This window comes from Poecilia reticulata, chromosome 4 (assembly GCF_904066995.2).
Source record: "Poecilia reticulata chromosome 4, P_reticulata-male-v2, whole genome shotgun sequence".
Taxonomy (NCBI): Eukaryota; Metazoa; Chordata; class Actinopteri; order Cyprinodontiformes; family Poeciliidae; genus Poecilia; species Poecilia reticulata.
In genome coordinates this window covers 10,551,906-10,578,505 of record NC_088833.1, presented here as the reverse complement: position 1 = coordinate 10,578,505, position 26,600 = coordinate 10,551,906, and the positions used below count along the sequence as shown (strand labels likewise).

General features: G+C 37.4%; 1 protein-coding gene across 2 annotated transcripts in view; it reads right to left on the bottom strand.

Moving 5' to 3' along the window:
• Window positions 1-26,600, bottom strand: part of nos1apa (nitric oxide synthase 1 (neuronal) adaptor protein a) — a 151,175-nt gene that overhangs the window by 26,321 nt on the left and 98,254 nt on the right. For both annotated transcript variants that reach the window (XM_081606181.1, XM_081606182.1), the window contains exons 8-10: window positions 18,090-18,251; window positions 4,912-5,077; window positions 1,725-1,901 (exon numbers count right to left, since the gene is read on the bottom strand). In XM_081606181.1, the coding sequence (XP_081462307.1) occupies window positions 1,725-1,901; window positions 4,912-5,077; window positions 18,090-18,251 (505 nt within the window). The remainder of the gene's footprint in view (window positions 1-1,724; window positions 1,902-4,911; window positions 5,078-18,089; window positions 18,252-26,600) is intronic.

The following is a 26,600-nucleotide window of genomic DNA, read 5'->3' as shown; positions in this document are numbered from 1 at the left end:
TGTTCTACGAACAATACAACAAAGTGAAGATATTTAGTGAAGCGACACAGCACCATGTTAGGAAGAAAACCCAGTAGAGCATTTCAACACAAACACCACAAAGTGTCGAACACAGTTGCAGTGGGTCGATGAGTTGGGCTTTGGAAACACGAACAGGCCATCTTGTAGCTGCTAAAAATGGCACAAATTTAGAAAAGCAAAGCATTGCTTTGATGCCATAAATAGTAAGTTATTATATTCCCCAACTGGGCTGCCAGAGATGTGAAGAGCTTTGCTAAAGTAGCAAATATGCTAAAACGTACAAAGAGTGGTGTCGACATTTTGATTGCAAATTAGGTGTTTGTCAAAAGTCTTACTTGTTGAACTACTAAGTATTGGTGCAATAATAGTACATATTCTCCTGTTTTTGGAATCCTATGTCCAACTGAGAAAAAAACTAGATCTGCTGCTGGTGGTTGGAAGATCTGGCAGCATTGGTGCATGGCAGCCTCACTTCTGTCAGACTGTTCCAGGGCAGCTCTGGCTTCACTACATTAACTTTCCACAATCAGCATGTGAATGTGTGCATGAATCGATAAATACCTTACTGTAGAGTAAAGCGCAAGATAAAGTGCTGTACAAGTACAGGACATTTGTCATTTACCATTTTGGGTGTTGAGTAGAAAAGACTACGCTTTGCTTCAGCCCAATTACAGCAGCAGTGTCCTTGAGGTACTTAATATTTTTTAATTACACTTCACACAATTTGCTTTAAATTTGTGCTACCTTCAGACTGACATTCTGACATTTTACATTTGTAAAAGCAACCAGCTCTATTGTTCTTTACCATCAATAGTTTCAATTGTTCTTTTACTCTATTCTTCTTTGTCCGAAGGTATGTTCAGCTGACACATTCTGGAGATCAAAACACTGTGCTACATTAAGACAGTAAGAAATATTTAATTTAATTTATTTCAATGAGAGATATGACACATCAAGATAAACCTAATAGTTTTGCATAACATGTAATGTCGGGATGATCTATTTCATTTTATGAATATCACAGTGGTATGAATGCTACTTTCAAAATTTAAAATAAATAGAAGAAAATGAATTTAGAAGCTGAACAAACTGAAACACTGAAACTAAAGTACAAATCAAAAACACAATCTGTAACTGGAAAACTGTTATTCATTATAAGTACATGAGGTATAACTATATGAATCTCATATAAATAATTGTGCGCACCTGAATGAGGTTAGTCCACAAAATGTTAGCCGTACAGAAATTTGAAGTGAGTAAGACAGGAATAGAGGAGTTTTCATCAAAACAGGAAAAGTCTCAAATGGCTATTTCATCTCCCAGGCAGTCAGGAGCTCCCCGTTTGTTGAGAGCATTGAGCAGTCTCAACGTCTCCCCATCTGTTCCCCAGCCAAAGATCTCCATCTCCTCATCCTCATCCTCATCGTCCTCCCCCTCGTCATCCCTGTCATCGCTGTCGTCTGAGTTCGACTCGTACTCTGAGGCGATACCTGACTCGCGAAACCTGGTGAACTCCAGGCAGTCCAAAGATTTCACTTCTCTGGATAAGATGCTCGCTGGAGTGTTAGGCACATCTCGACCTTGAGTCACTGGCTTGTTAGGCTTGAGAGACGGGGGAGGCGAAGGGAGTCGAGGAGGTGGAGGCCCCGGCGGTCCCGGGAGGAAACGAAAACACTCCAGTTTGAGTAGACATTGGTCCCTACCTAGTGGGCTTCCCAGAGTCCCGTTGGTAGAGGAAAAGGCGTTGCTGGTTCCGTCACCAGTGCCGAGTGCAGAGAGGTTGATGTCTGACACCTCGGATTTGGGTGTGGTAGCGTCGCAGATCACTGGAGGTACCGTGGAGCGGAAGGTGATCTCCAACAAACTGTCCTGAGAGCCCACTGGAGAAAAGAGGCAAGTGGAGAAGATGGATAGTAGGTGATCAAGTAATGACTTGATTGCTTGATTTACATTGTTCTCCCATCAGACATCTTCCAAAAGTGTACGTCTGTATGTCATAAAGACAAAAATGAATTGCTGGAAACAGAGCGATATAAATTCTAACAATATAAATCAGAGGAGTCTCTTACACAGCAAGAAAGGTCAATTGTGGCCTGCAGTATTTTATCATCATCATGTGGCACTCTGAAGTATTTTGTGTCACTGTTTAGAAGCACACAGTACTGACATGAAGCAGAAAGTGGCTCTAAGGAAATTGTCCATGTTTTCAGGTTCAAATTTAATGTTCAAACATACATTAGAACAGTGCTTACAAAGTTTTCCAACTCTTGTTTCTCAACCAAAACTGAGACTGGCTTGTTAAATTATATATAGTCTGTGTCTCACAAGAGGATTCAGTTGTCTGCCTACATAATACACACAGTTGAGAAGCACTACATTATTTATCCATGGGGTTTATTATGATGTCAGGCCAATCATTTTAAGCTTTAACTGCTTGAAATCCTATGAGAAGGCTTTCCACAATGGTTAGTAGTGTGTTGTAATGAGATTTTTTTCTTGCCATTCTTTCAGAAGTATATTTGTGAGGTCAGACACTGATGTTTGAATGGAAAACCTGGCTCTCACACCAAACTTTATAGTTTAGAGAATGCAATTAGGAAAGTATTATTCTCCAGTTAAAGTCACAAACCCAGACTCGTCCATTAAACTGACAGTCATGTATTCACATGATCGTAGACTTATGTAAACTCTAGGGTCATTTCAACCAACATTTTGTAGTATAATTTGTGAGTTAAGCATTGGCAGCAGAACCTCAATCATGCAAACCCATTTTACCAAGACCTCTATGCAGTACTCTTGAGCAAATCAGAAGGTTATGTACAGTTTGGAGATCTCTAATTATTGTTGTGTTACTGACCTCTGTCCACTCTGTGGCTAGGCTTCTACTGGAGCTGCTCTGTGTTTCTCAAGGCCTTTTGCTTTGAAAAACGCTGGCATAATATCACAACATTCAGATTGAAATTACTGAGCTCCTGAGTGTCCAATTCTTTTACAAAGGTTTGCATGTCTAGGTACTGGATTTAATACACGTAACCATGGAAGAAATTGAAGTATACGTCACGAAACTGAAAAACAACTCTTTAAAAGATGGTCTAAATCTTTTAAATGCTTCAAGTTCTGATTTCTGTTGAAGAGAGAGCCATTTAAAACTGAATGATGTTACATGATTGTACGTAGTTTGAATAGACCTCTCATCTTGGTCAAGCTGCCCTTCGATTTCAGTAAAATGACTAATAATGTTGATTTAGATTAGTGCAATTTGAGCTTGTCACTGTTAATACACCAAAAGTAAAATGGGTTGCACTATCACTGCAAGATGTGCCTCTCTTTAATTTAAATGGTTAACTTGCATTAGCCGTACTAGATCTAAAAACGTTCCACGTACAGGATCAGACTTTGAGAGCTCTTGAGTAGAAAATGTGGAAGATTAGTTTCCAGCACCTATCTCTTCCATTTTATGTACCAGAAGATAAAAAAAAACAACTTTTAAGCATGTCCGCGGAAAGTTTTCAAGTGTGGACAGAGAAGCATATTAAAAAGTCCAACTTGCCTGGGGAGTAACAAGCAAAGCTTCACGTTTGAAATATTTGCTGAAAAGATTAAAGATTGTTTCCTGCAGAGTGACATTTGGAGGGCAGACTGGGCTGTGGTGTTGCTGAGAAGATTGTCTGTCTGAATAGTCAAAGAAGAGGCTTTAAAATGCACAAAGCTGCAAAGAGAGGCATTGGAGAGGACAGAGGGGGGCCTGCAACAGCTGAACATCAGTAGGACGTGTGTTGAGTCTGAAAAAAAAATCAGAAAGCTAAGAGTCCAATAGAACAACATACTCAACTCTCTTACCATGAATAGCAGCAGCTTCACAAAGGAAGAGAGTTTGAGTACTGCCATCTTTCTGAGCACAAACAGAAAGATGACTAAATATGTATTCACTCGTGGTTTTTTAATCCTACATTTAATGCGCTTGATTTTTAGTAGAATTTCTACAACTGTGTCTGACTCTGCAGGCCAACTTTATATTGTGACTGGGTCCAAAACTAATCCCTACTCTAAGCCCTTTATGCACTCTGTAACTGGGCTGTTGAATATGGACAATGCCTAAAGGTTTTGTTGTCATTTGTTTGGAGTCTTTTGGAACATTTCTCTCTTGCATGTTTCATAAATCTTCGGTTTTGATTGAGCAAAAATAACCTTAGATAAAAGACTCATCTTGTGAAAGCATCATTCAAATGTGTTACAATACGGTAGGGTTAATAGAGACAAACCAACTGACTGCGATTTTTGAATGAACTGAAAGAAAAGAGAACCTAATTTTTGTGCCCACGACTGTGCAGATACTTATGCTAATCGCAATAAATTTTAGCTAAAGGTTTACCAGTGTGTTTTCTCTCTTGTTGATGTTGCAGCTACCGGCTGTCTTTTGAAAAATAGGATTAATGGAAAATCCGTATTTAGTCTAATATCTTGAAGGACTAATGACAATATAATGTAAAATTTGTCAGCTGAATCCGCCCAGTAGGATCTGCTCAAGGTTTCTGCTGACATCCACGCGCAACCCGGATTAATGTGACCGCATTGTCTGCGCGTGGTGGCAGAGACAATAACTCTACCAGCCCGAGGGGCTACTAAAAGAAGTTTATATCTCTGTGTGTAAGGCAAAGTTAGAGATTCAGGAGGAATCGTCGTAGGGAGAAACATGTGACCCAGGGACAGACTGAGGAAGAGGTCAGACGTAGCCGGATGTAGGGAGGAGGGTAGCTTACATGTCAAGGTGAGTTTCTATGCTGGTTAACATGCATTTGATGACCATGCCTGAATTAACAACATCTAACCTATCAACTCTAAGTGCATAAGTGCATTAGATCAGACCTAAATAATGAGATTTTAACTTACTGGAATTTGGTCCAACCATCTTGGATTCTAGCTCCTGGATTTGTTTAACCAGCAGGGAGATGTGCTGCAGCAGGTCTTTGTTCTGAAGCAGCAGCTGATGGACTCGAGCCTGGGCCTCCAGCCGAGCCGTGGCCTCGGCGCTCAGCTGGTCCTTCAGGAGATGGACCTTCATTGATGGATGAAAGGGAGTGAGATTGGGGGACAGGTAGTAGAGATGAAACAGAGAGAGAAAATGGGTTGTTACAGAAATCCTTTGACGTAGCCAGAACATACACTACTAAATGTGAAGTCCAGCGTCACACCAAGCCTAGGAATCTGTTCAAGCTTTAAAAGCTTTAAAAACTTGGCTAAGTCTGAATAATAGGAGAGAATGATTGATCCGCTGCAGTATTTAAACTGCACTGAATTTAATCAAAGCAGTTTGGAGCTAATGTCACAAAACCGTCTGAGTTCTCTCGCATCCAGAATCGAAGAGATCAATCGGTGATAATCCGGTGGGGACTACAGAGGTAGAATTATCGCTCAAGATCAGGAGCAAGAGCAAGAGCACAATACCAGGAGTGGAAGAAGTTCTACATTTGAGAAACATTTGCACTTAGAAGAGGGCTAAAATGACTGAAAAAAACCAAAAAGAATATACTAAGCTTTTGTTAGAGAATCATGCCAGGTAAAACACATTTCTCTGTGCTACGCTCAAAAATATACATAGTATTACCAGAGCAGGGGTGCAACTGTGTATCTTAAATAGTCTGGAACACCCAGCTCTTAAGAGTGCATCTCCTCATTGTGCACTTTTCTGTATGTCTGGACTCTACAGTACTTTTACAATGTTACCCCTCGGAGAACCTGACCAGTAATGTGCCTTCTAAGTAGTTGATCATTAACACTGATTTAATTAGGTTTTTACATTATTATTTGGCATTTGCTTTGGATAGAAAAGCATCAGACAAATGCATAAATATTACAAGCAAATGTGTGGAGTTTGCCTAACAGTTTTGTGACTTAGGGTTTTAGGTGGTAAACATTTCTGCTGGCATATAACAAATGATGAAAATGTGGAGAAGCACATCCTTCCATTGTAAAGTGTAGTCCAAACTGTGAGCCTGCTTTTCACCCAGAAGCCCTGGAAATTTAGCAAAAGGCCAGAAGATCATAATAGAAATAGAAATAGAAATAAAACGGTGGCATGAAAATATAACAAACAGTCATAACAGCTGTGGTTTGAGGAGAGCAGAATGAAGTGATCCCTTTCGTTCCATGCCAAACTTATAAAATGGTACATGAGCAGAATAAATGGGTAAGGAGCTTACACAAAGTGTAACAGCACGGCTGCTAATAAGTGCGCATTGGCTTTGTGAAAAAAACAAAAACAAAAACAAAACATTTTTCCGAAATAATATGACTGTTCTCTGCACCTCATTAATATGTTTAAAATAAAGGTTAGTTCTTTTGCATTTTGGAGAGCTATATTATTCCAGTGCAGTTTGCATCTTTTATTTGGACAGTTTTGGGCATGTGAACTAAATATTTTATTAGAGTATTCATTTGAAACTGAATATTTTAAAAGACTCATCTCTATGTGCAGTATATAATATCTTATATCAGCTATACACTTGTTATTGCTAGTGCAGATACAGACTTACTAATGATGTAGAGTGAAGTCAAAAATGAAACTGCAGTAATTGATTAGGAGATGTAAACAGCTTAATTATGTTCTCTTTAACATCCTGTTTTTATCTATAAAAAATATGCAGTGAGTATTGAATTTCCTCTCAAATGCTCAAAGGTCTAAAATGTTGAATGACTGCAGAGGATTTTAAGAAGATTCTCGTAATGGGAAAATCGGAGAGACGAGATGCCAGATGCAAAACAGAGAAGTGACACATACAGCAGCCAACCCACTGCTTGATGCAATGTGATGTGCACACAACTAATCTTGACCGTTAGATACATTTTTGAACTCATTTTGATGAGTTTAAAACCAACTTCAGCATTGAAATAAAAAATGTAATAGACTGTCCAAAGATGTAAGATCTTTGTGCTGAAATTAGTGTGCCACTATAAAATGTTCAAAGAGCACTCATGGTGCTCGAGTGACAGCTCTGATCCTCATGTAACCTTAATGCCATAGTCTGCTGTGGTTTGCCAGATTAAAGCAGACTCCATTTCAATTTAGGTATGAAAGGCTAAAACTCGTTTTACACAATGAATCATTTATTTAAAAACTGAGGCAGGGGAGACGGACACCCTTCAGTTGTTGCACACAAAATAACAAATACATACTCATATTTGGTTCCTGCGTGAGCAGCGACTACCTTGTTTTCACAAATGTTTGCAGCACCACCTCATATTCTAACTACACACCTTTGCAGCCATGTAACTACTTTCAAAAAGTTCAAAGGAGAAAATCTCAAAAGTCTCTAATCTGAGAGAAGTTTAAAAGAGGCTCACCATTCAAGAAGGCCACTTATTAATGATTTTCTGACAGAAGAGGCGGCGTACTTCTCAATGATATGATTTGGATTAACCTTGGAGCTTGGTCACGGCCCGGCAAAGCTTCAAACACTAGTAGACTAGGATGCAAAGAGGAACTGAGGCAAAAAGAGGGGAAATATTTCCAGAGATCCATGTCTCAAAGAAAAAACATCTAACTTTAGGCTGTAAAAGTCAGGAAGGGCTCATTACTTTTAATATTACCTTGTTTCCTGATTTTCTAATAGATTCTTGTCAGTAAGACATTTTATATGCTGCTTTGAGTGTAAAAATGACTAAATCACAACTGAGCCTGGCTGGAGAGAAACCCACCAATACTTATGTGAAGAGCAGACAGGTGCGGCAAATCAAGGCTTCTCATGTAGAGATACAAGTCATTAAAAGCATAATAATTCCCTGTTTTTTTTCCTCATTTCAGCACAAAGTGGTAACATGCAGCTGGTTACCGTGGCAGCACGAAGGCTCTTTGCTCCTGACGTCAAGGGTAACAAATATCAAATAAGAAGACAGCAAAAATAAATAAATAAAAAAATCAACTACACAACAAAGTATTTGAAAATGGAACAATACACCAAGGACAGCCCAATATTCTGAAACGCTGCTGTGCTCTGAAACGTGGAGGATGAGCTTAAGAATTAGGCTTGTTCTGAGAAACACTGAAATAGCTGCAAAATGATCATGAAAATAATTTTGATTCATTCAATCAGTTGGTGCGCTGGCTGTTTACTGAATAATCTGCCACATTTTAAGTACACCTGCTACCAGGTTGGACACTTTTAAAATCAGAATTTCCTAAATTTGATGTGGCATAAATTTAATAGTCCATCGAAGGCATTTCTAAGAAATCTTGTTCCGAATCTACATAAAAACATCAAGGAGTTACTGCATATCTGGTGCAGACTTTGGAGGACATTGCAGCACAATGGATAGGTTGTAATGCTTTGGAGCATAGGTGCATTATCCTGTCAGAAATAGCCATCATAAGATGGATAAATAAATTACGGGCATAATCAGCCACTTTATGCCCTTCTCTTTTCTTCTCCATTCTGATACTTGTTTTAACTTCTGAAAGTCATTTTTGCCTCATCTCAAAAAATATATTGTTGAGAATAAATAATTCAGTTTTTTTCCTCTGTCTCTTAGCTATTTGTATGCTTGTATATACATACATGCACTCACGTGCAAAGCTACGGTTAAAGATTACATCCTCAAAACTAAGGTTAAAGTAAATGACACATTAGGGAACGCCCTCTTTGGGGCGTAGCTTAGATAGAGGCTAACAAAGAGAATTACAAACTGCTGCTTGATGCCGTTTTGCTCTGTTAACCCATAAGGATAGCATGAACAAATGGACCAGCTGTATTTTAGTCTTAATAAATGGAATTCATGAATTCAACTCACTGACTCTTCTTCCTCCTCATACATCAAGAACCTAATGGAGAAAGGATAATTCTCCACAATATCAATGTTTAACTGCCAAGTGATTGTTAACACAAATGGAGAAAAGACCAACCAATTTAATATAGAGATTGGTGTATAAACATTCTATGATCAATATTATGGAGACTTTAGTCTTTACACACACAGGTACTTTGATGATATCCCATTGTTACACAGGCTTTAGTTTCCCAGTTAACTTACTGCAGCTTCAATGCTTCTGGAAAAGCTGTCCACAAGGTTTACGAGTGTGTTTACGTGAAATTTGACCATTCTTTCAGGGGAGAATTTATGACTTCAGGCAGTGATGATGGATGAGAAAGTCTGGCTCACAGTTTTGGCTCCAATTCATCACATAGGTTCTCTACTGAGTTGTGGTTGAGGGCTCAATGCAGACTATTCATGCTATTCCACACCAAGCTCATCCTTATGGATATTTCTTTATGCACTTATGTGGAGTCATGTTGGTAGGGGTTGTCCCTCAACTGTAAAATGACATTTACAAAAATATTTTAACAATTACGCCATCTGTGTGCAATTAATCTAGACATTGTGTTTCACTGTGAATTGAGCTAATGGTATAAATAAACTTTTCAATAATATTCTAATTCATTGAGTAAGTCTGTATATCCCAGCACTGAGAGTTTCTTTCACTGGGATTGAGCCCCAGAGGACCAACCTCAACACTATGTTTCCCTCTCTGGCACTTGGCACAATTCAGTCAGGCAGGAACTGTTTTCCTGGCAACTGTCAAACCCTGACTGATTCATCCGAATGATTAACAGAAAGAGAAACATGATTGTTCACTCCAGAGAACACTGTTCTGCTTTAGAGTCAAGTGGTGATGTGCTTTACACTGATCCATCCAATGCTTTTCATTAAACTTAGTGAGCTACGATTTGGGGATCCAGCTGCTCAACCATAAAAAGCCCACTCCTAAGTAAACGTAGAAATGACTTTTTTTTTTTTTTACTTAAGCACTTTAGTAATACATCTTAATAGTATAAAACCGTCTACGAAGACAATATAGAGGAAGGTGCAAAACATATGCAGCTCTTGTGAGTAATGGCATTTCTTGTTCATTTTTTACCAAACAAAATATTTGCCTCAAATCTTTTGATTCTGGGTTCCTTTAGCAATATTTTCTCTCACTTTCCTTTCTCCATTTCTTTTCTGCTGTCCCACATTTCTGTCCAATAGGGGAACTTGTCTAAGGGATTTTTTCTTATAAATCCATGTTGCTCTACTCCTTGTTTAACAAGGAGCCATTCTGTTGCAGATGTAGGGAACGGACTCAAAATTCACAGCTGAGGGAGAAAATGATCTGCTTTTATTAATTCTACAGTTCGCAACAAAAAACAAGGAGCTCAGATTGTGTTGTGACCTTTGTAAATTCATTTGTAAAGAGCAACACCCCAGTGATAACAAGGCTGGTGTAATTTAGCGCGGACAGGACCCCATCTTAGATGATGAAGAGAGAAGCTTTGCTAAGGACATCAGTCTCTGCTCTGTTTTCCATACATAATCTGCTCTGTAAGTTTTGTAGTCATCCCTGTGGTAAATGCCTGCAGTGACTACAATTGAGACATTGATTGACTGTTGGAGAAATGCGAGTAAACAATGCTACAATCAATAAAAAATATATATTTATTTTAAGAGTCTTGTCTATGTTTTAATGTGAGGATAGCACAATGTCTCATGAGTGAAGAAGCCAACCGAAATCAGACGTCAAAACAAGATGAAGCACAGGGAACTTCTAATTATTGTCGCTTCGGGTTGTAATTAGATTTAGTCAACCCACTGTGTCTTAATGCATCACAGTTTTCCTTTTTATGTGCTTTGTATTTTCATTATTGCTCCAGGAAATAACATTAAGTACAAACATGAAGCATGAGTAACATTTTCTTACAGAATTACCCTTTTATCCCCAGTGTGTTTAGATAACATACTATGGCAATAATTGAACATTTTTACTAATCGTCAGTAGTAAAGTTTGTGTTTATATTGCCCAGGACAACATTAGCTGAATCAGCAGACAATTAACCAATTCTGTGGTTGTAAAAATATTATCAAGTCAGCACAGTAGAAAGTCCTAACTCTGAAAACTTTCTACTTTCTAGAGTGTCACAGTTTGAAGATATTTTGCAGCCACAAGACTTAACCATCTTACAATCAAAAGAATCCATCATAAAATATACTGAGTATCAGACAGTGTTTGAGGCCAACACAACTTATTTGTTTAACATGGATAATGGATGAATAAAACAGCACAATGAGCAACAAAACAAAATACAGAGTGTAAGTTCAAACATCAAAACTCCTGCATGGCCTACATTAAAACTCCCGTGTAGGCAATTTCCTGCTCATTTGGAAACAAATTCCTTTCAAGCTGAAGCTGAGAAAATGACGTCTTTAACTAAAAACAAAAAGTACAGACAAAGTGCCAATTACAAAGGTGAATGACTTTTGTTTCACCACGATTGTTTCCAATAATGAACTTTCTGCAACCCGTAACCGTCTGTCCTTTTATCAGTGTCCTAAAATTAAAGAAGCTTGGAGCACCTGAAACAAGTCGTTAAAGCTCTAATTAGGGAGCGCTTTCATCAGTTTCACTGTTCAAAGACTATTTCCCAAGAGACCAGTACCAAGGACGGTTTTTGTATTCCTAATACATCATTTTCTTTTCAAAAGCTGGGAAATTCTCTATCAAGTCTCTTCTCTCACTGTCCACTCTTCTCTCACTGTCAACTATATATATATATATATATATATATATATATATATATAAACTGACCACTACTTAACTTCCTTTAATTAAGATTCAAGGATTTATTCTATTCACATTTGGTGAAAAAAAGGTATAATAATGTTTAAGTTTATTGTTGTAATAATTTCAATGAGATAATAAAGTAAAATGTTATGCAAAATTCACATTTTGCACATTTTTGTACTTACATTAGGGTTTCTATTGCCTCTAAAAACAGCTCATTGCATAAATAAAACCACCCACCCAGTTGATTTTTGCAAATAAGTTAATATTTTTTGGTGTCTAGAACCAACTTGGGTTACCTAGCACCCCATGCTGAGCTCCATAAGGTTTGGTCAGGCACTCAAAATAGGAAGAACTGAACAGTCTAAGATCTCATTATCCAAGAAAGATTTTGTGCAAAAAGTGTAATGAGTTTTGTATAGCTCATAGCCCTATCATAGTCTATTCAGTGAATCATTATAAGTCACATTTAAAACCAGTTTTCATTTTATAATGCTTTAAATCACATAAACCAAAGTGCAAGCCCTTTTCTGAGACTTCTCAGGAGCAAGAGTCTTGAATGAGTAAAGCACAGGAAGTCATTCATAGTGAGCACATTCTGAAAAACACAGATAAATAAATAAATAAAATAACATTTTATAAGCTACCAGTTGAGAAGGATTTTTAACTAACAACAGTTCCTTATCAGACAAAACAGAAACAAAGCGACAGAGTACAAGGGATTAGGATTGGTTGTGTGCTATGACTCAACAGGCTAAGGATGCACTCCTTGTACAGGATTACCAGCACTGCTTTGCTTGCCCATGCCAGCTCTCTTTCATCTCAAAACGTTTGAAAACCCTCCAACAGCCGCTTCTCCTGTATTTCTGTCAATTTGGAGGAAAAGCTTGATGGGAAAATTGTCATTTTGCTCTCATGACATGGAAACCATTAGAAATGTGTTTATAGAGCAACTGAGATATGTGGAATATCTACACAAGAAAGGTGTGTTGGAGAAACAGTTAATGAAATGGAGAAGCAAATTGATTGGACCTTTAATCTTTAAACTGAATATAGCACTACATTACAGTGGCTTACAAAAGCGATCATGTCCATTTTACAGATTTGACCAGATGGAAGAATAAACAAATGCCTACCTTATTTTTCTCATAGCTTGTCTTGCCTGACAAGGCAAGTACAGTACACAAATTGTGGAAGTATTCAGCCCTGTCTGAGTTAATACTTTGTAGATGTACCTTTTAATGTAATTGCAGCTGTAAGGCTTTTTGGAGGTTTTCGCTCCCAGCATTGTGTTTCCATAGACTGCATTTTAATATTCAAAATTTCACAGTGAAATAGTTCAAGCCATCATGTTTGAAAGTGAAGATGGGGAATAAAGGGTGATGAGCAATGCTAGCTCTCCATCTGTTGAGCCTGCTTATTCAAACATACTGATTGGATCGCATCTCTAATTCTGTTGAAAGACGAAAGGACTTCTGCAACTTTTGAAGCGCTACCTGGAGAAATTTAAGAATAGCTATTCATGTAAATGGCAGTTCTAAACTTTCCTGAAGCCGAAACTGAGGACCTGAAATCCTCGCTGTGTCCTAGTGTATTGCGGATGTTCCATTTGAAGCAACCTCTGCCCAGTTTTGCCCAGTTTACCTGCAAGGTGCCAAGCCGCTGTACCACTGATTCTCTCAGAGAGACTCTGTGCATCCAACTAACTTGGTATGCTGGACCGCCCCTTGGACAGAATTTTCAATCTACTTGGGGTTGATCATATAACAGTGAGGTCAAGTGTCCTGGCTGAGATAAGTTAGTTAAATAAGATGACTTAACCAACATTTCTAATGTTGATTTAAAGCTTCTTGTTGAAGAGTCATTGACTGAATGCTCTGTTAATGTTGCCATGTGCTTGAAACAATTTGTTTAAACAACGTTGATTTCTGCTTCTCTCTCTCCTTTTCTTGTTCCTCTCACACAGTCACTTTGTTGTCATATAGTAAACATGAAGAATATCAGAGGAAGAGAATACGGTCATCATAATGTATGTCCAACTATGTAATACGATTTGCTGTGAAGATATCTTAACTGATTGAAGAGTGCAATAAGTTAAGCACTCAGAAAGAAATATGTGATTTGGAAGTTATTTGGTACAGATGCAGACCAGAGATGTATATGTAAACAATTTGATTTGCAAGGAGCTGGCACATCCAGAATAGAGACCACAGGGGAGGAATGATCAAGAGTCAAGCCAAGTACGATATGCTATTACTGGGGCTTTGACACCTAGTCCAAATTGTGAGCGAAGGTCTTATCTTACATATCTCAGACGGTTTCATGAGCTCTTCAAAGAGTTAGATAGGATTCTGCATGAGATTGAAGGACAAGTAAAAAGAATATATAAAAGTGAGAAAATTAGACAGAGTGAATTTCTGAAAATGTGAAATAAGACATGAGCTCCATCATGCAGCGACAGAGCAGCAGCTGCACTGCCAGCTTACATCATCAAACAGGTAACCATCACACCCCCTCAATTTCACTACTTCATTAAAGATCTCAATTTCCACTCATCTCCAAGTGAGCTGTGGTTAGGGCTGGCCATCTCACTAATTTACTTCCATTTACTGCAACCTCTGCCCAGGCTCCTCATCGGGTCTCAACAACAAAAATTATTCCAGTTTTCCTCTCAGAGCCATAAAATCAGAGGCAGTTTCAGCAACTGAGGGTGTCCACAGTGAAAATAGTCCCCTCTACACCTCTTATGATAATTCCTTTCATAATGAGCGAGCAGAAAACACTCTTCCTTTTTATTTTCATACAGCACTTTGCAGCTGGTGAGATTAATAAGCCAAGATTTGTAAGGCAAAAACCAGAGACAAATGTGAAGGAGGTTATAGATGCAATGATTTGCATAGTGCATAAATAGGCTTACTGATGTAAATTGTGAACATTTTCATTAATTTAAACATCTTAAAAGGTAAAGATCCTAAAAAAAAAATGTGGTAAAAAGTTGAATCAGAAGACAAATGCACAAATAAGTTATTTATTCATGCCTCTGTAGAATTTGGTCACAGACTTTAGAGATAAGTCAACGATTGTGATGGAGCAGGGATACATGTACGACTCTCTGGAAACCATCCACTGGGGATCAAAAGCGCCAAGCTATGAGGGAGTCTTTTGGCTCTTTTAAGGTGAAAACAGGATTTGTATAATTTCTCTGTTTAACTGACACTTTTCTGTCCAAAGAAATCACAGCTGACTCGTGGTTATCTTCTTGTGTAATACAGTTTCTTGTCATATTTCCAAAGCCACAATAATTTTTTTTTTTTTTTTTTTACAGAAAATTACATCGATATTATTGCCCAAGATAAATCAAATCAAAGTACCTAAATGAATAAAGGATTCATTCAGAAAAGCTATTTTAGAAAAGGCTGTTTTAACCTTAGTAAATTTAGAAAAAAAAACTGTTTTACAAGCATATTAGAAATCTCATGATAGTGTCTCATTGCATTAGAAAAAAAGGTGTTTGTGCACTTTCTCTTAAACAGATGACATGTGAAGAAATCTTATTTGACATAAAATAATTTTTTTGCCTTATTTATTACAATTCTTTGAAGTGGTTTTGTTGTGGTTATATAACTCGCTAGAGCCACCGTCTCTGTAAAATCAGAGGAGACTTGGTGTTTTAGATCTATAAATTATAAATTAAAGGAACATCAGTCTACAGTGTTTTTTGTGACAAGCAGAAAAAGAAATCTGAAAACCCAAGCAGATCCAGCCCCATCTTCCTGACATAGAACTATCACAAACTTCAGGGAAAGTTGAACTTCATACGTTTTAGTTCTTCAGAAAACAAATAAACAAGAAAATCCCCAAAGCACAAAAACTCATGCTTTATGTGCAGTATATGTGTTCCCTCTTTCTTTGCAGACAACGTGTGAAGACATTTATAGGGACGGATCTCTGCTTCCTTATTGTTGCTGATGCAAAAAAAGTCAATGGCAACTTTACTCTGACAAGTTAGGGACAGTTTGTCTACCAGACACTATGTGGACCACGGATGTTTTAGAGCCCAGACAAACAGCTGTGGATTTAGCTTTGTTCGCCTCCAAATGTGGAGGCAAACACTTCGGTGTTGTGTGCATCCAAAGTAAATTCACCTGTCTGAAGACATCTGCTGCACACGCTTTAGAACTGAAAATGCTGGATGTCTAGGAGGTTCTGCAGCTTGGTTTTGTGTTTTGTGTCTTAAGAAAAGATGACAAGCTTATAATTGTACTGAGCTAAAATGAATGCAGTTGAATGTGAGATGAAAAGAGTCTAACCCAGTGATCCTCAAAACAGGTGCAACTCACCTCAATCCAAAAAAATATAGTACGCAAAGATACAAATATTTGACAGACTCATGGGGGGGTTTTGAAAATTTTTCATGAATCCTTGTAATAACAGGACTAACCTTCAAGATTTCATGCTTGGTCTTCTTTTTTTAGGAAACAGTAATTGAGCAACATACTGGAATTTTGGTTAAAAATATATTTATCATAAAAAAAAAACATTGTTATGTTTGAAACAAAGTGCTGTATTTTAGCAAAAAATAAAATAAAAATAAAGAGATTGTTTAGATTGCATAATAATGTTCACTTTATACATGATGTTAATCTATAAAGTGAGACAAGGACAACAGCAGTTGGAGATGAAAATGTCAAAGTCCAAAGAATAGAATACACTACAATAAATGGACATCTTTTTTTATCAATTCCGACAAATTAACCTATTTTTACACAAATAGTCCCTGTCCTTCTCAACACACTATTAAAGAGGACCATTCACTTAACAGTTTAGGTGGAAAAAAATGAACGGAGAGGTGAGCTACGAGCTGCATTTGCTCTTCATACTCCAAGTCAGCGCGACTGACTTGATGTATGGTTTACTTGAAAAAAGTAGATTACACAGAATTCTGACCTGAGTCTCCCACACCTATACTGTCATTAAACTCTGCCAGTGTATATGTGCTACTTCTTTAAAAGTAGATAAAAATGAATACATGGCTTCACAATGAACCATTGCGTTCACCTATGTAAAGAGGACATTTGCAGCAGACTATTAACATTTGCTTCTTTTCTCTCCCACATGGCCTATTCTAATGTTATAAATTACCATAAAATATTAGAGAAATAATATATTATGTAATATTCACCTTCCTAAAATAATGGAGTAAGGTAAAAGTGATTTTTTTTTGCCTAAAACATCGCTTGGAAAGAAAGAGGTGGTGACTTTTTGGCCAAAATATTTTTTCACAAAAAGTTACGTAGGCCATTATTTCTGGAAGGTGACAATATTAAAAAAAAAATAAATAAAAAAAAGTAGGGTTAATGCATACATACCACTGTTAATATCCAACTTTTGGGTCATATCACAGATGTCAACTTTACACCTTTAAAGCTAGATATTCATGTATTAGAGATCGAAGTTTATAGGTAGAAACCAATAAACTTCATTCCTTTTTAAAATTTTGTTTAATTGGGTTAAGTGGACAGCAAAGATGTTCTAAGCAGCAGATCACATTACAGACTCAGCCATTTGCTAAATGACATGAGATCCGAGGTCGGCCTCAACCACCTCAAAATCATGGACACATTTAACCTATTTAGAGGGAAGTGAAGCACTTTGCTTCATGTGCCAAAACTCTGACTCACTAAAAAAATTTACACGGGTATCGCTGCCAGTGGACAGCAACCTCTGGCTTCTTCTCTCTTATAATTAATGACATTTATGTATTGCTCTGCTCACACCAGACTTGTGAGCTATCAGCTGTGGCAGCAGTTTGTTCACAGCCAGTCAGGTAAGAAGCTCAACAACTTCAGCGTGAGCAGGCCGCTTAAGAGTGCCTGAATCCGTTTAGGCGTGAAGCAGAAGTTTCTTAGCCTTGAGGATTTTTAGATGCAGAATACACACACTGTCTCTGTGGGAGTGTTGTGGGAGTTGATTCGACTCATGAATCAAAAAGTAGTTTATTCACCCTTGTTTCAACTGTAGATGCTCAAGCTGTAAAATCTGTCAACTCCTCAGTCCATTTCAGTCTTCTTTCCATTTCAATTACTTATAGTACCATGCTGTAGAAGAATCTTAGCAGCAAACCACATTTGCAATCATAAAAAAGCATTCAAATAATTATACATTTCCTCAACTTCCCTCAATATCAAAGGTGCAATATGCAGAAACTCAAGAGTGTTCAAATTGCTAATAAGGCTTCTTTCATGTTTGTACAGCTCATGTGAAGTCTGAGACTTGTGGTGAAATGAAGTCATATCTGAAATTTCTCTGAAATGTCCCTTTTTGTTCGTTTTAAAATCTAGCTTTACAAACGTGCTATGTATAGCAAACATGTAAAAGGTTCTTTTACTTTCTTCTTTTACTGTAGAAGAAAGGTTGTCATGACCCCTCTTGCAAACCTGCTCATAGTGACCACGTCTAGATACATAAATAACCATACCTGTGCTACAGCGACGTGAGTCTGCTGCTGCTGCTGCTGAAGCTGCTGCTGGAGCAGCTGGATCTGGTGGTGGACAGACAATGGAGCGCCAGGAGGCAGCGTGCCCGACGCTGGGAGCAGCATCCTGGGACTGGACATCAGAAGAGAAGGCTCCTCCAAAACCTGAGAGCAGGAAGAAACCAAACACAAGTCATTTCTACCATTAAAGAAAACAAACAAAAAAAACATCAGGGTCTTGTGTAAAAAAGCATTTTTTAATGGCTGTTTTTTACACAGTTTCCACAGACATCTTGTACCTGATAATGTGCACATGTTGTGTGGTATCATCTACTGTGTGCACCATATTTAGCTAATAGCATCTAGGGATTTAAGCTGCTGCAAAAATCTGATTTCCTGTCCATGTAATCTTTGCGTTTACACTGAACTGAAATGTGTAATAAGTGTTGAGGTAGAAAAACTGTCTAAAGAAAGAAAACTTGTCTAAAGATTGTATTTAAATTATTAAACTGGATTTCCCTTGACATTAAGTGTTTTTCCATGCTTTAGAGGTTGGAGGTAAGAGATCTAACAAAAAGCAGTTAACGGGACAAATTTGACCAAGTGGGGAATTTAAAAAAGCTACATACTGACAGTAATTTCTTAAATAGTGAGTGGCTAAATAAGCTTCATAACATAAACATGCCTGCAAAAAGTTGCGCTTGAGAATGCCTATAGGTAAAATAGCAAAACAAGTGATTAATGAATCAATAAAAAGGACATGGATCACCAAAATACCTTGCAAAACAAAAAACTGACTTGAAAATGTTGAGATGCTGATTAGCTGCTTCAGTGTGGATCAGTGGAACGCACAGAGAATTGAGATGAGGATCACAGAAATGCTTCACTCCAGTAATAATGAGCATTGGGACTCAGTTCTCATCCACTGAAAGGCGTTTTCCTAGCTGTCGTAAATATTTCATTAAAAGTCCAACATTGTGCTTTTTCCATCACTCAACCTGTCAAAAATAATTTTTAGTTTCACAAATCTTTTGCTTTAATCACACCATAGCAAGAGCAAATTGTTATCTTAGAGGGTATCTACAGAACACATCCACAATAAAATTCAAGTGATTTCAAGCATAGAAAGACTACAATAAGTTATTTAATTAATTCTTCCATATTTAATGTAATGTATTTTGTACAATTCAGTTGAAAAACAATTGGACATATTGATATGCACACTCTTGCACTAACATTCCATTAAACCACATTTCATCCACATTTCATTCAATGTCTGGTCATTGCAGAATATTAGTTTTGCTTTTACTGTGTTTTTATTTTCATAAGCAGTCAATCCTGCCGACTTTAGTGCATGTTGCTGAATGAACCTCAAAGTCCCAATCCCTAATAAGGAAACAACAGGTGTGTCAAAGTGACTGGAATTGTGACTCTGGCTAGAGTCAGCATAACAACTCGACACCTGATTATATTAAACCTTGGCCTGCCTTAAGGAACCTGCGAGAAGTCACATTAGCATCTGTCGCTCCTTAAGCACCTTCTGGCAACACAGTGTCAGTCATCTGCGCACACACATAAAACACACACTTGCACACAAGGAGCCAGGCAGACTCTGCAGGAGATGGGTAAATGACTGATGGCCTGTCAGAGATGGCTCTTTCAGGTTAGTAGAGGCTAATTATCCGTCCTGACAGGTTGCTTGGAGACATGATGAAGGGAACAGCACAACAGGATATAGTCTTTCTTCTGCGAGTGGACACCAATCCATTATAACAATAAAACTAGAACAATAAAGCTATGCTGTTGAGTACAGCATAGCTTCCTGTGACTGCTACCAATACAGGTATAGAACTCAAGGGTGGATCCTGATTGGCTGGATATCCTTTTAGTTCAAACTCTTCACACCAGATTTAGACAGTCCTGTGACCATTCAGAAATGGCTTGAATGAAAATTATGAGGCTACTATAATGTTACAGTCCCAACAAATTAGGTCTTTCACTGTTTGCAATCCAAATCATATTTCTCCAAAGCCACTCTTATGGGAATCACCTTTGCACAAAGATGTTTCTTTAAGCTACTCAGAATTTCCCCTTATGTGTGAAGTTTCTGCACCTCTGCTATAAGAGCTGCATGCCATCAACCCCATGATAACTGTAACTTTAGCAGGTTAAATCAGATCATTGCAGTAGTTTTTATTTATATTTGTGAGCCCATCAAACCAAGGCTCTAAAGCCTGAAGTTATTTTGCTATGAGTACCACTGTTAAAAATTATGTATTGAAAATTTTAAGGTCAAAATGCTTGTACCAATGTAACCTAAAAACTTTTCTACTCCTCCAAGTGTTGCAGAAACTAACACAGCCAAGCCTGCGTGCTGTTTGCAGGTGAGTTGAGCTCTTCCCAGCTGAAACTCTTATTCCACTGCTGAGTGAGGTCCATATCATTTCTGACCTATGTGTAAAGTGCCTGGGGGTGGCACGGTGCACATTGATTTGTTTGTTGCAGCTGCTCAGTGGGATCCTTTTGTATGCATCTGTAGAGCAAGGCCAGAATGGCCAATCTAGCATAACATTCTCAAATAACCAGGCTGTGCAGGTTTGCACTAGACCGATAGAATCATTTCATTACATAAATGCTGGATGGGCGAAACACCACAGTCCACGGCAATCACCTTTTTCCATACAAGTAGTTATAATAATTAAATTTTTTTTTTCATTTAACTTTTAAAACTTAAAAAAGTTTCTTCTAAGTCTTTGCAAATCTCTTTTAATCAAGCTCTTGTGAACTTATTTGTTACATCAGATCTTGAGGTTTCCCCAAAAGAACGCATCAGTGTAGCTGGATTATGTTGTCAAAATCCTCTGTCAGAGATTTAAATATTCTTACAGATCAGTGTGTATGTGAGAATGACGGCTATAGATCTGTCCTTGGATCAAATAAAAAGTTTGTGTTAAAGTAAGTCTTTAAAACCCTTTTTCTTTCCTCTGAGTTACCGTGAGATTCCTGAGCCACATCTTGACTGTGAAATAAAGGATGTTCAACAGGATTACAGCTGTGATGTTGAAGTTGACAGTGGTATTTAAGACAAACTAAGATTTAGTAAGTGGAAATGTGAGTCACATGAGTCAGCACTCAATAACAGAACTAAGTTATGACATGTTTGACTTTTAAGCGTTATGGGCACAGAAACAAAGGCCGTTTTAAGTAGTGAGGAGAATAAACACAGACATAAACGCTTGTCAGTGAAAGTAGTACAGGATGATACAAAACAGATGGAAAATAAACAGCTTCACACTCCTTCACTTTACTATGCTTCTATAAAAGCAACATCAGAACATTCTGTTGGTTTTATATAAGCAACAAAATGAGCTAGAAATGTAGCCATCTACCTGTAAAAGAGCAAGCCAACTTGACAACTATTTCCATATGCTTTATGAAAGAGATGCAATTACTAAAACCAAAATTCATCATCCAGGCCAGAGGAGAAAGTTCAAACTTGGACTTAACACAATGGATCATCTGAGGTCTTGGGAAACTCAGACAAAACAATCACAGGTCCAATTTTTACAATGCAGTAAAGGCTGCAAAACATTTTAATAAAGCAAACTATCATAATCCCACTAACAACTTATTTTTACTCCACATATCTTTACCTTTAGTATTCAGTATGTGAATGTGTGTGAAAATGGGTAATTGACTGAATGCAGTATAAAGTGGTTTGTGGTCCCCCTGAAAAGACTTTTAACATTTAGTATTACTATGTTTTTATGTTGTTCAAACAATAGTTAAGTGAAAAAAAAAAAAAAAACAGTGCAGCCTTGAGCTCTCAAAAAGTTGTTTCCCTTCTTGTTAGCCAACAATCATAATGTAAACAATAGGAAATGAACGGGGAACTCCAAGTGTTACAATACACTTCTGGTTTCATTCACAATACAGATGTCTACTACATTTAACCAGTCAAATTGTCTTCTTCTCTGAACAAACTACCACGTTATTTTATAACCACTCATTGTGAATCTGGATTCTAATATTATATAGAAAATTTGCAACATAGTAGCAATTTTTCCCAAACTGATTAACCCTAGTTGAAATATGTTGCCTTACATGTAATTATCAAACTTTCTTGAGTCAACTGCCATAACTCCTAAAGTACCAATTATTCCAGAAACCGCATCAAGCGGGTGGTGCATAAAAAAAAAAAGTTTATTGGAAGCAATGATTTAGAGATTTCCTTTGATCATGGGAGGAAAAAAATAAATATTTAACAACAAGGAAAAAACTGAAGACAAGCAGTGATGCACACCCAAAAGCATGAAGTGAGAAGTTGTGTATACAGAACAGCTTTTCCCTCTGCGTTTTATATTTGCTTTTTGAAATGAGAACCAACAATGAAACTCCTCTGGAGCATTTCCTAATGTTGTTTACCAGGTAAAAGCTAATCAGGGAAGAGATGCAAGTCAAATTTCAAACTGAGCATTGAATTTAAATAAAGTCTGAACAACACAAAAATTCTTCATAATACATCTCCCATTCTGCTATTAGCATACAGTTCCCAGAAATGCAGTACATATACCGAGACTCACTATTTCCAGGTCACAGGAATCTTTATTCATTTTATTAGATTGTTTATGTAAGAAAGGGGTTAGAAGGAAAGGTAAATAAAGATAGATGATGAGGCCTAAAGGAAGTCGTTACTCCTCCTCCCACAGCCGCGATTACACTGGCTGCTCCCTGACTGTCAAACAGCCTGCTTCTTCCCACGCACACTCACAAACACACAGGCTAGAAGAGAAACTTGTCAGGTTCTGGGTTTTCTCACTGAAGACAGCCTTGGGTACAGATTTACAACTTTATCAAGGGCTCTTAAGAAACAGCATGCAGTTTCATTCTATATTGCCTTCAGTAACTTTATAACAAACCATTAAATATTAAAGTTAATGAATTGGAACACAAAACCGAAGATTGTTCTTGAGTGTGTTTGACACCTTTTCTAAGATTTCTTGTATCCAAGAGTAAATAAGTGTTCCAGATTTCTCTTTATTTTTATTTTTTTCAAAAAAAGCAAGACAAGCAAACATTGTACATTTGATTTCTTGTGGGTTTAAGAGTACGTTAATTAAATTCAGAGACACTACCTTTTGATGCAGCTAAATAATAAATAAAACATACAAATAAAACATTAAAAATATTCCCTATTGAGGGTTGATTTAACTTTGATCCCCTCATTGTGTTTCCACTTCAACTTTTTTCTTCTTCGTTTGTATATCGAGTTCAGTATTTAAAGTACTGCATACTTTTTTAGTGTATTAAACAGTCATATTACATCTGCTGCTCTTAAATACAATACCTTATTAAAGTCAAGCCAATAAGTCTAGTAAAGGTAGATCTATGTTGGTTTTCATAAGTCAGTTACCAGAAAATACCACATTTTTCCCAAATCTGGAGTCAGACCAATAATGCAGGTGTTAGCTGTGGTGAATAATGTGAGATTCTGCGGACCTGTTTCTCTTCCAAAAGTCCTTTAAATCATTGTTAGTATGCATTATAATACGAACACCTGAAATGCTAAAATACCTGAAAGAAAAATTGTGTCTTATGTCAGAACCTAAATAGATAAACTGTTCAATCAAATTTGGAGTTTAGGTTCAACATTCTAGCTGATATTGTGAAATGCATGGAGTTGCTTGCTTCCCTTCTATGTACTTACAATTCACCACAAATTTGAATGTTAAATATGTTTTGTTGTGCCTTTAAGTTGTGCCTCAAGTTCAAATAACATTGTCAGGGTTCTTTCTACCACTGCGGTTTGTGACGGCGCCATAATCTCTGTGATCAAAGTGTTACCTTGGATCAGAAAATTACACTGACTCTTGACCCTAACAACACCACATAAAATAAATTCCACATATGGCAACATCTAAAACTGAATGTGTTTGGAGATGCATGTCTAATGTTTGCAGACACTCATTTTAGTGACTTGACAGTGATTTCTAAATTGTATTTGATAAGTATAAAAGACAACTTTAGGGAGTGGTCCATCAGAAAGCACAGGCTTCAGTTCATTTTACATATAGTCAGAATAGAATTTCAGAGAGGCTTTACAGCTGAATCTAAATACAAATATGTCAATTCTCCTTTTAGGTTTGCTGGTTTGTCAAAGCCTAATTTTCCTCTCTCCAGGTGACCACCATGAATGATCTCCTGCTGATTGAAAAAAAAGCAGCTCAGAAGGCAGTGATACTTTTCAGAAAAAGGTTTTTCATTTTATTTCCAATTTCAATCTGAAGACCAGCATCAGGTGGTCATTTTCTGAAAATGCAGAGCCTCAAGCCTTAAAGCTGCATAGGAAATATCTTTCTGCCTAATTGACACCTCACTAGCATTTAAATGGCACTTACATTTGAATTACAATTTGCATAAGGTGCTGTGAGGAACACTGGGTTAATTTAAACTGTCTAAAGAATAGTGAAAAAAACCTCAAGGATGCAATTGAGTACATTTGCATAAAAATATTGTTCTAAAATCTATGGCACAAAAAAGGCCAATTATGAAGAAAATTTGGCCTTAACAATTCAGATCAGGCTGAATGAAATTTAAAATCTCAGTGAGCATGTTAGTGTTTGTGATAAACAGAAGTGTTTATACTTGCATGATAGACACACACTGTGACAGTTTGCTCTTTTGGCTACAAATCAGAAGTATAAAGTGTTAAGGACAAAAAAAACTCTTCATGTAGCTTAATGGTCTTCACTTCAAAATTCACAAGATAACATTCTTTCACTTTGGTTAAGTGTTAACATAAGAACATCCACAAAGGGGGAGGCTAAGACAGGTCAGCCTTTCTGGGATGAAATGAAACTGGCATATGAGCTAATTTCTAGGTACTGTATAAAGTGTTCATGGACTACAGACCCTTCAAGGATGAAGAATGCAGAACTTTGTACAATAGATGAGTATTTGTAACCTGACCTCGTGAGTCCTTGGGAGTGGGCAGGCTTTGGTTTAATAACACCTTTACAAGTCTGAAAACACAAACATGCACACGCATCCACACACACACACCTAGAAATAAAGTCTACAAATTAAAAGAACAAACGTCCTAGGGTGCCTGCAATAAAAAAGGCTCAAAAGACAGTTTCATAAAACCCCACTGAGTTTGTAGTCTTAGGAGCTGAGGGGCTGCTTTTTTTATTAGCTGCTTGAGTATTGAAAAGATAAGTCTTTGTCTGACAAGACTGAAGGGAGAGTCTTTTTGTGGGGTACACACATCTTTCTGAGTTTAGGAATGAGGAGCAAATGCAACTTTTGCTCTGAAATAAAAGGGCAGAGGATCTGAGGGAGACTTTATCAGTAAACACTTCTGTCCGTCAAACGGAAATGCAAACAATAGCTTAAAATGACGGATTTCTGGGATTGAGATTTTTTTCTTTTGACCATGACAATTTATAAGCTTTTTCCACCTGTAATGTGACGCTTCTTGCGATAACAAGCTAAAAATCTGCAAGTCTGTTAGAAAAAGGCAACCCACTACTACATCAGGTCATTAGCTTTAAAAAAAGATATTGTGTATGCATGTGTTATGTTTAATATTTCTGCTTGATATCATGTTGGATTATGATAAATTCTGCATACTGCATGGTGCTTCAGTCTAGTCCGACAATCCTGCAACTTTTAGATGCATCCCTTCTCCAACACACCTGAATCAAATGGCACATAAGCATCTTTTAGTTCTGCCCATACATAGTAAGGTTAGAGTTGGGTGTGTAGAAGTAGGGATTTATCTAAAAGTTGCAGGATAGTAGATGTCAAGGTCTTGACTTGGACAGCTCTGATTTAATGCATGTTGCTTACGGATAATTGTAAGCTCCATATAATCTCATATTGTATGGTTAATTCAATGTTAACCATTCCTCAAGGAAAATGTCAACCATTTTCCTTGAGGAATGTTTCTTTAAAGAAAAAAGTACTTATCTAATTCAGTGGGTGACCAGCTGAGACATAAAAGTTGTTAGCCTCACTAATGCCAACAGAAGTGGGTAGTTTCCTTCTCAGGTGTCAGTGCTGGCCGATCATTAATCAGACCAGTAGTAGATTACTAAATCTTTTACTGAACTGTACATTCGCATGGAGTTATAAATGTGTCTGTTCTAATTTACATAGACTCAGGAAACATAACATGCCATAGCTTCAAATAACATGCCGTTATAAGACTTTGGACATGGCTTTTTTATAAAATGTATTTCAAAGCTAAAACAAGCACAATCTGTTTCCTCAGTGTCAAGAATGCAGGTTCTGAATATTTGTAAATAAACAAGGGAAATGCTTTTATTTTAACTCGTATCTCAAGTGCCTGTTCAATCCATGCCACCTGAGAATTTCACATCTCTATCTCCTCAGCCAACTCCTCCAGCCGTTTACAGGGACTTTGAGACATTTTCAAACCCGCCCTGAAGCATGATCTTTACAGTGTAACCTAGGTGTGCCCCGGGCCGTAGTACCTGGCCTCTGTGTATT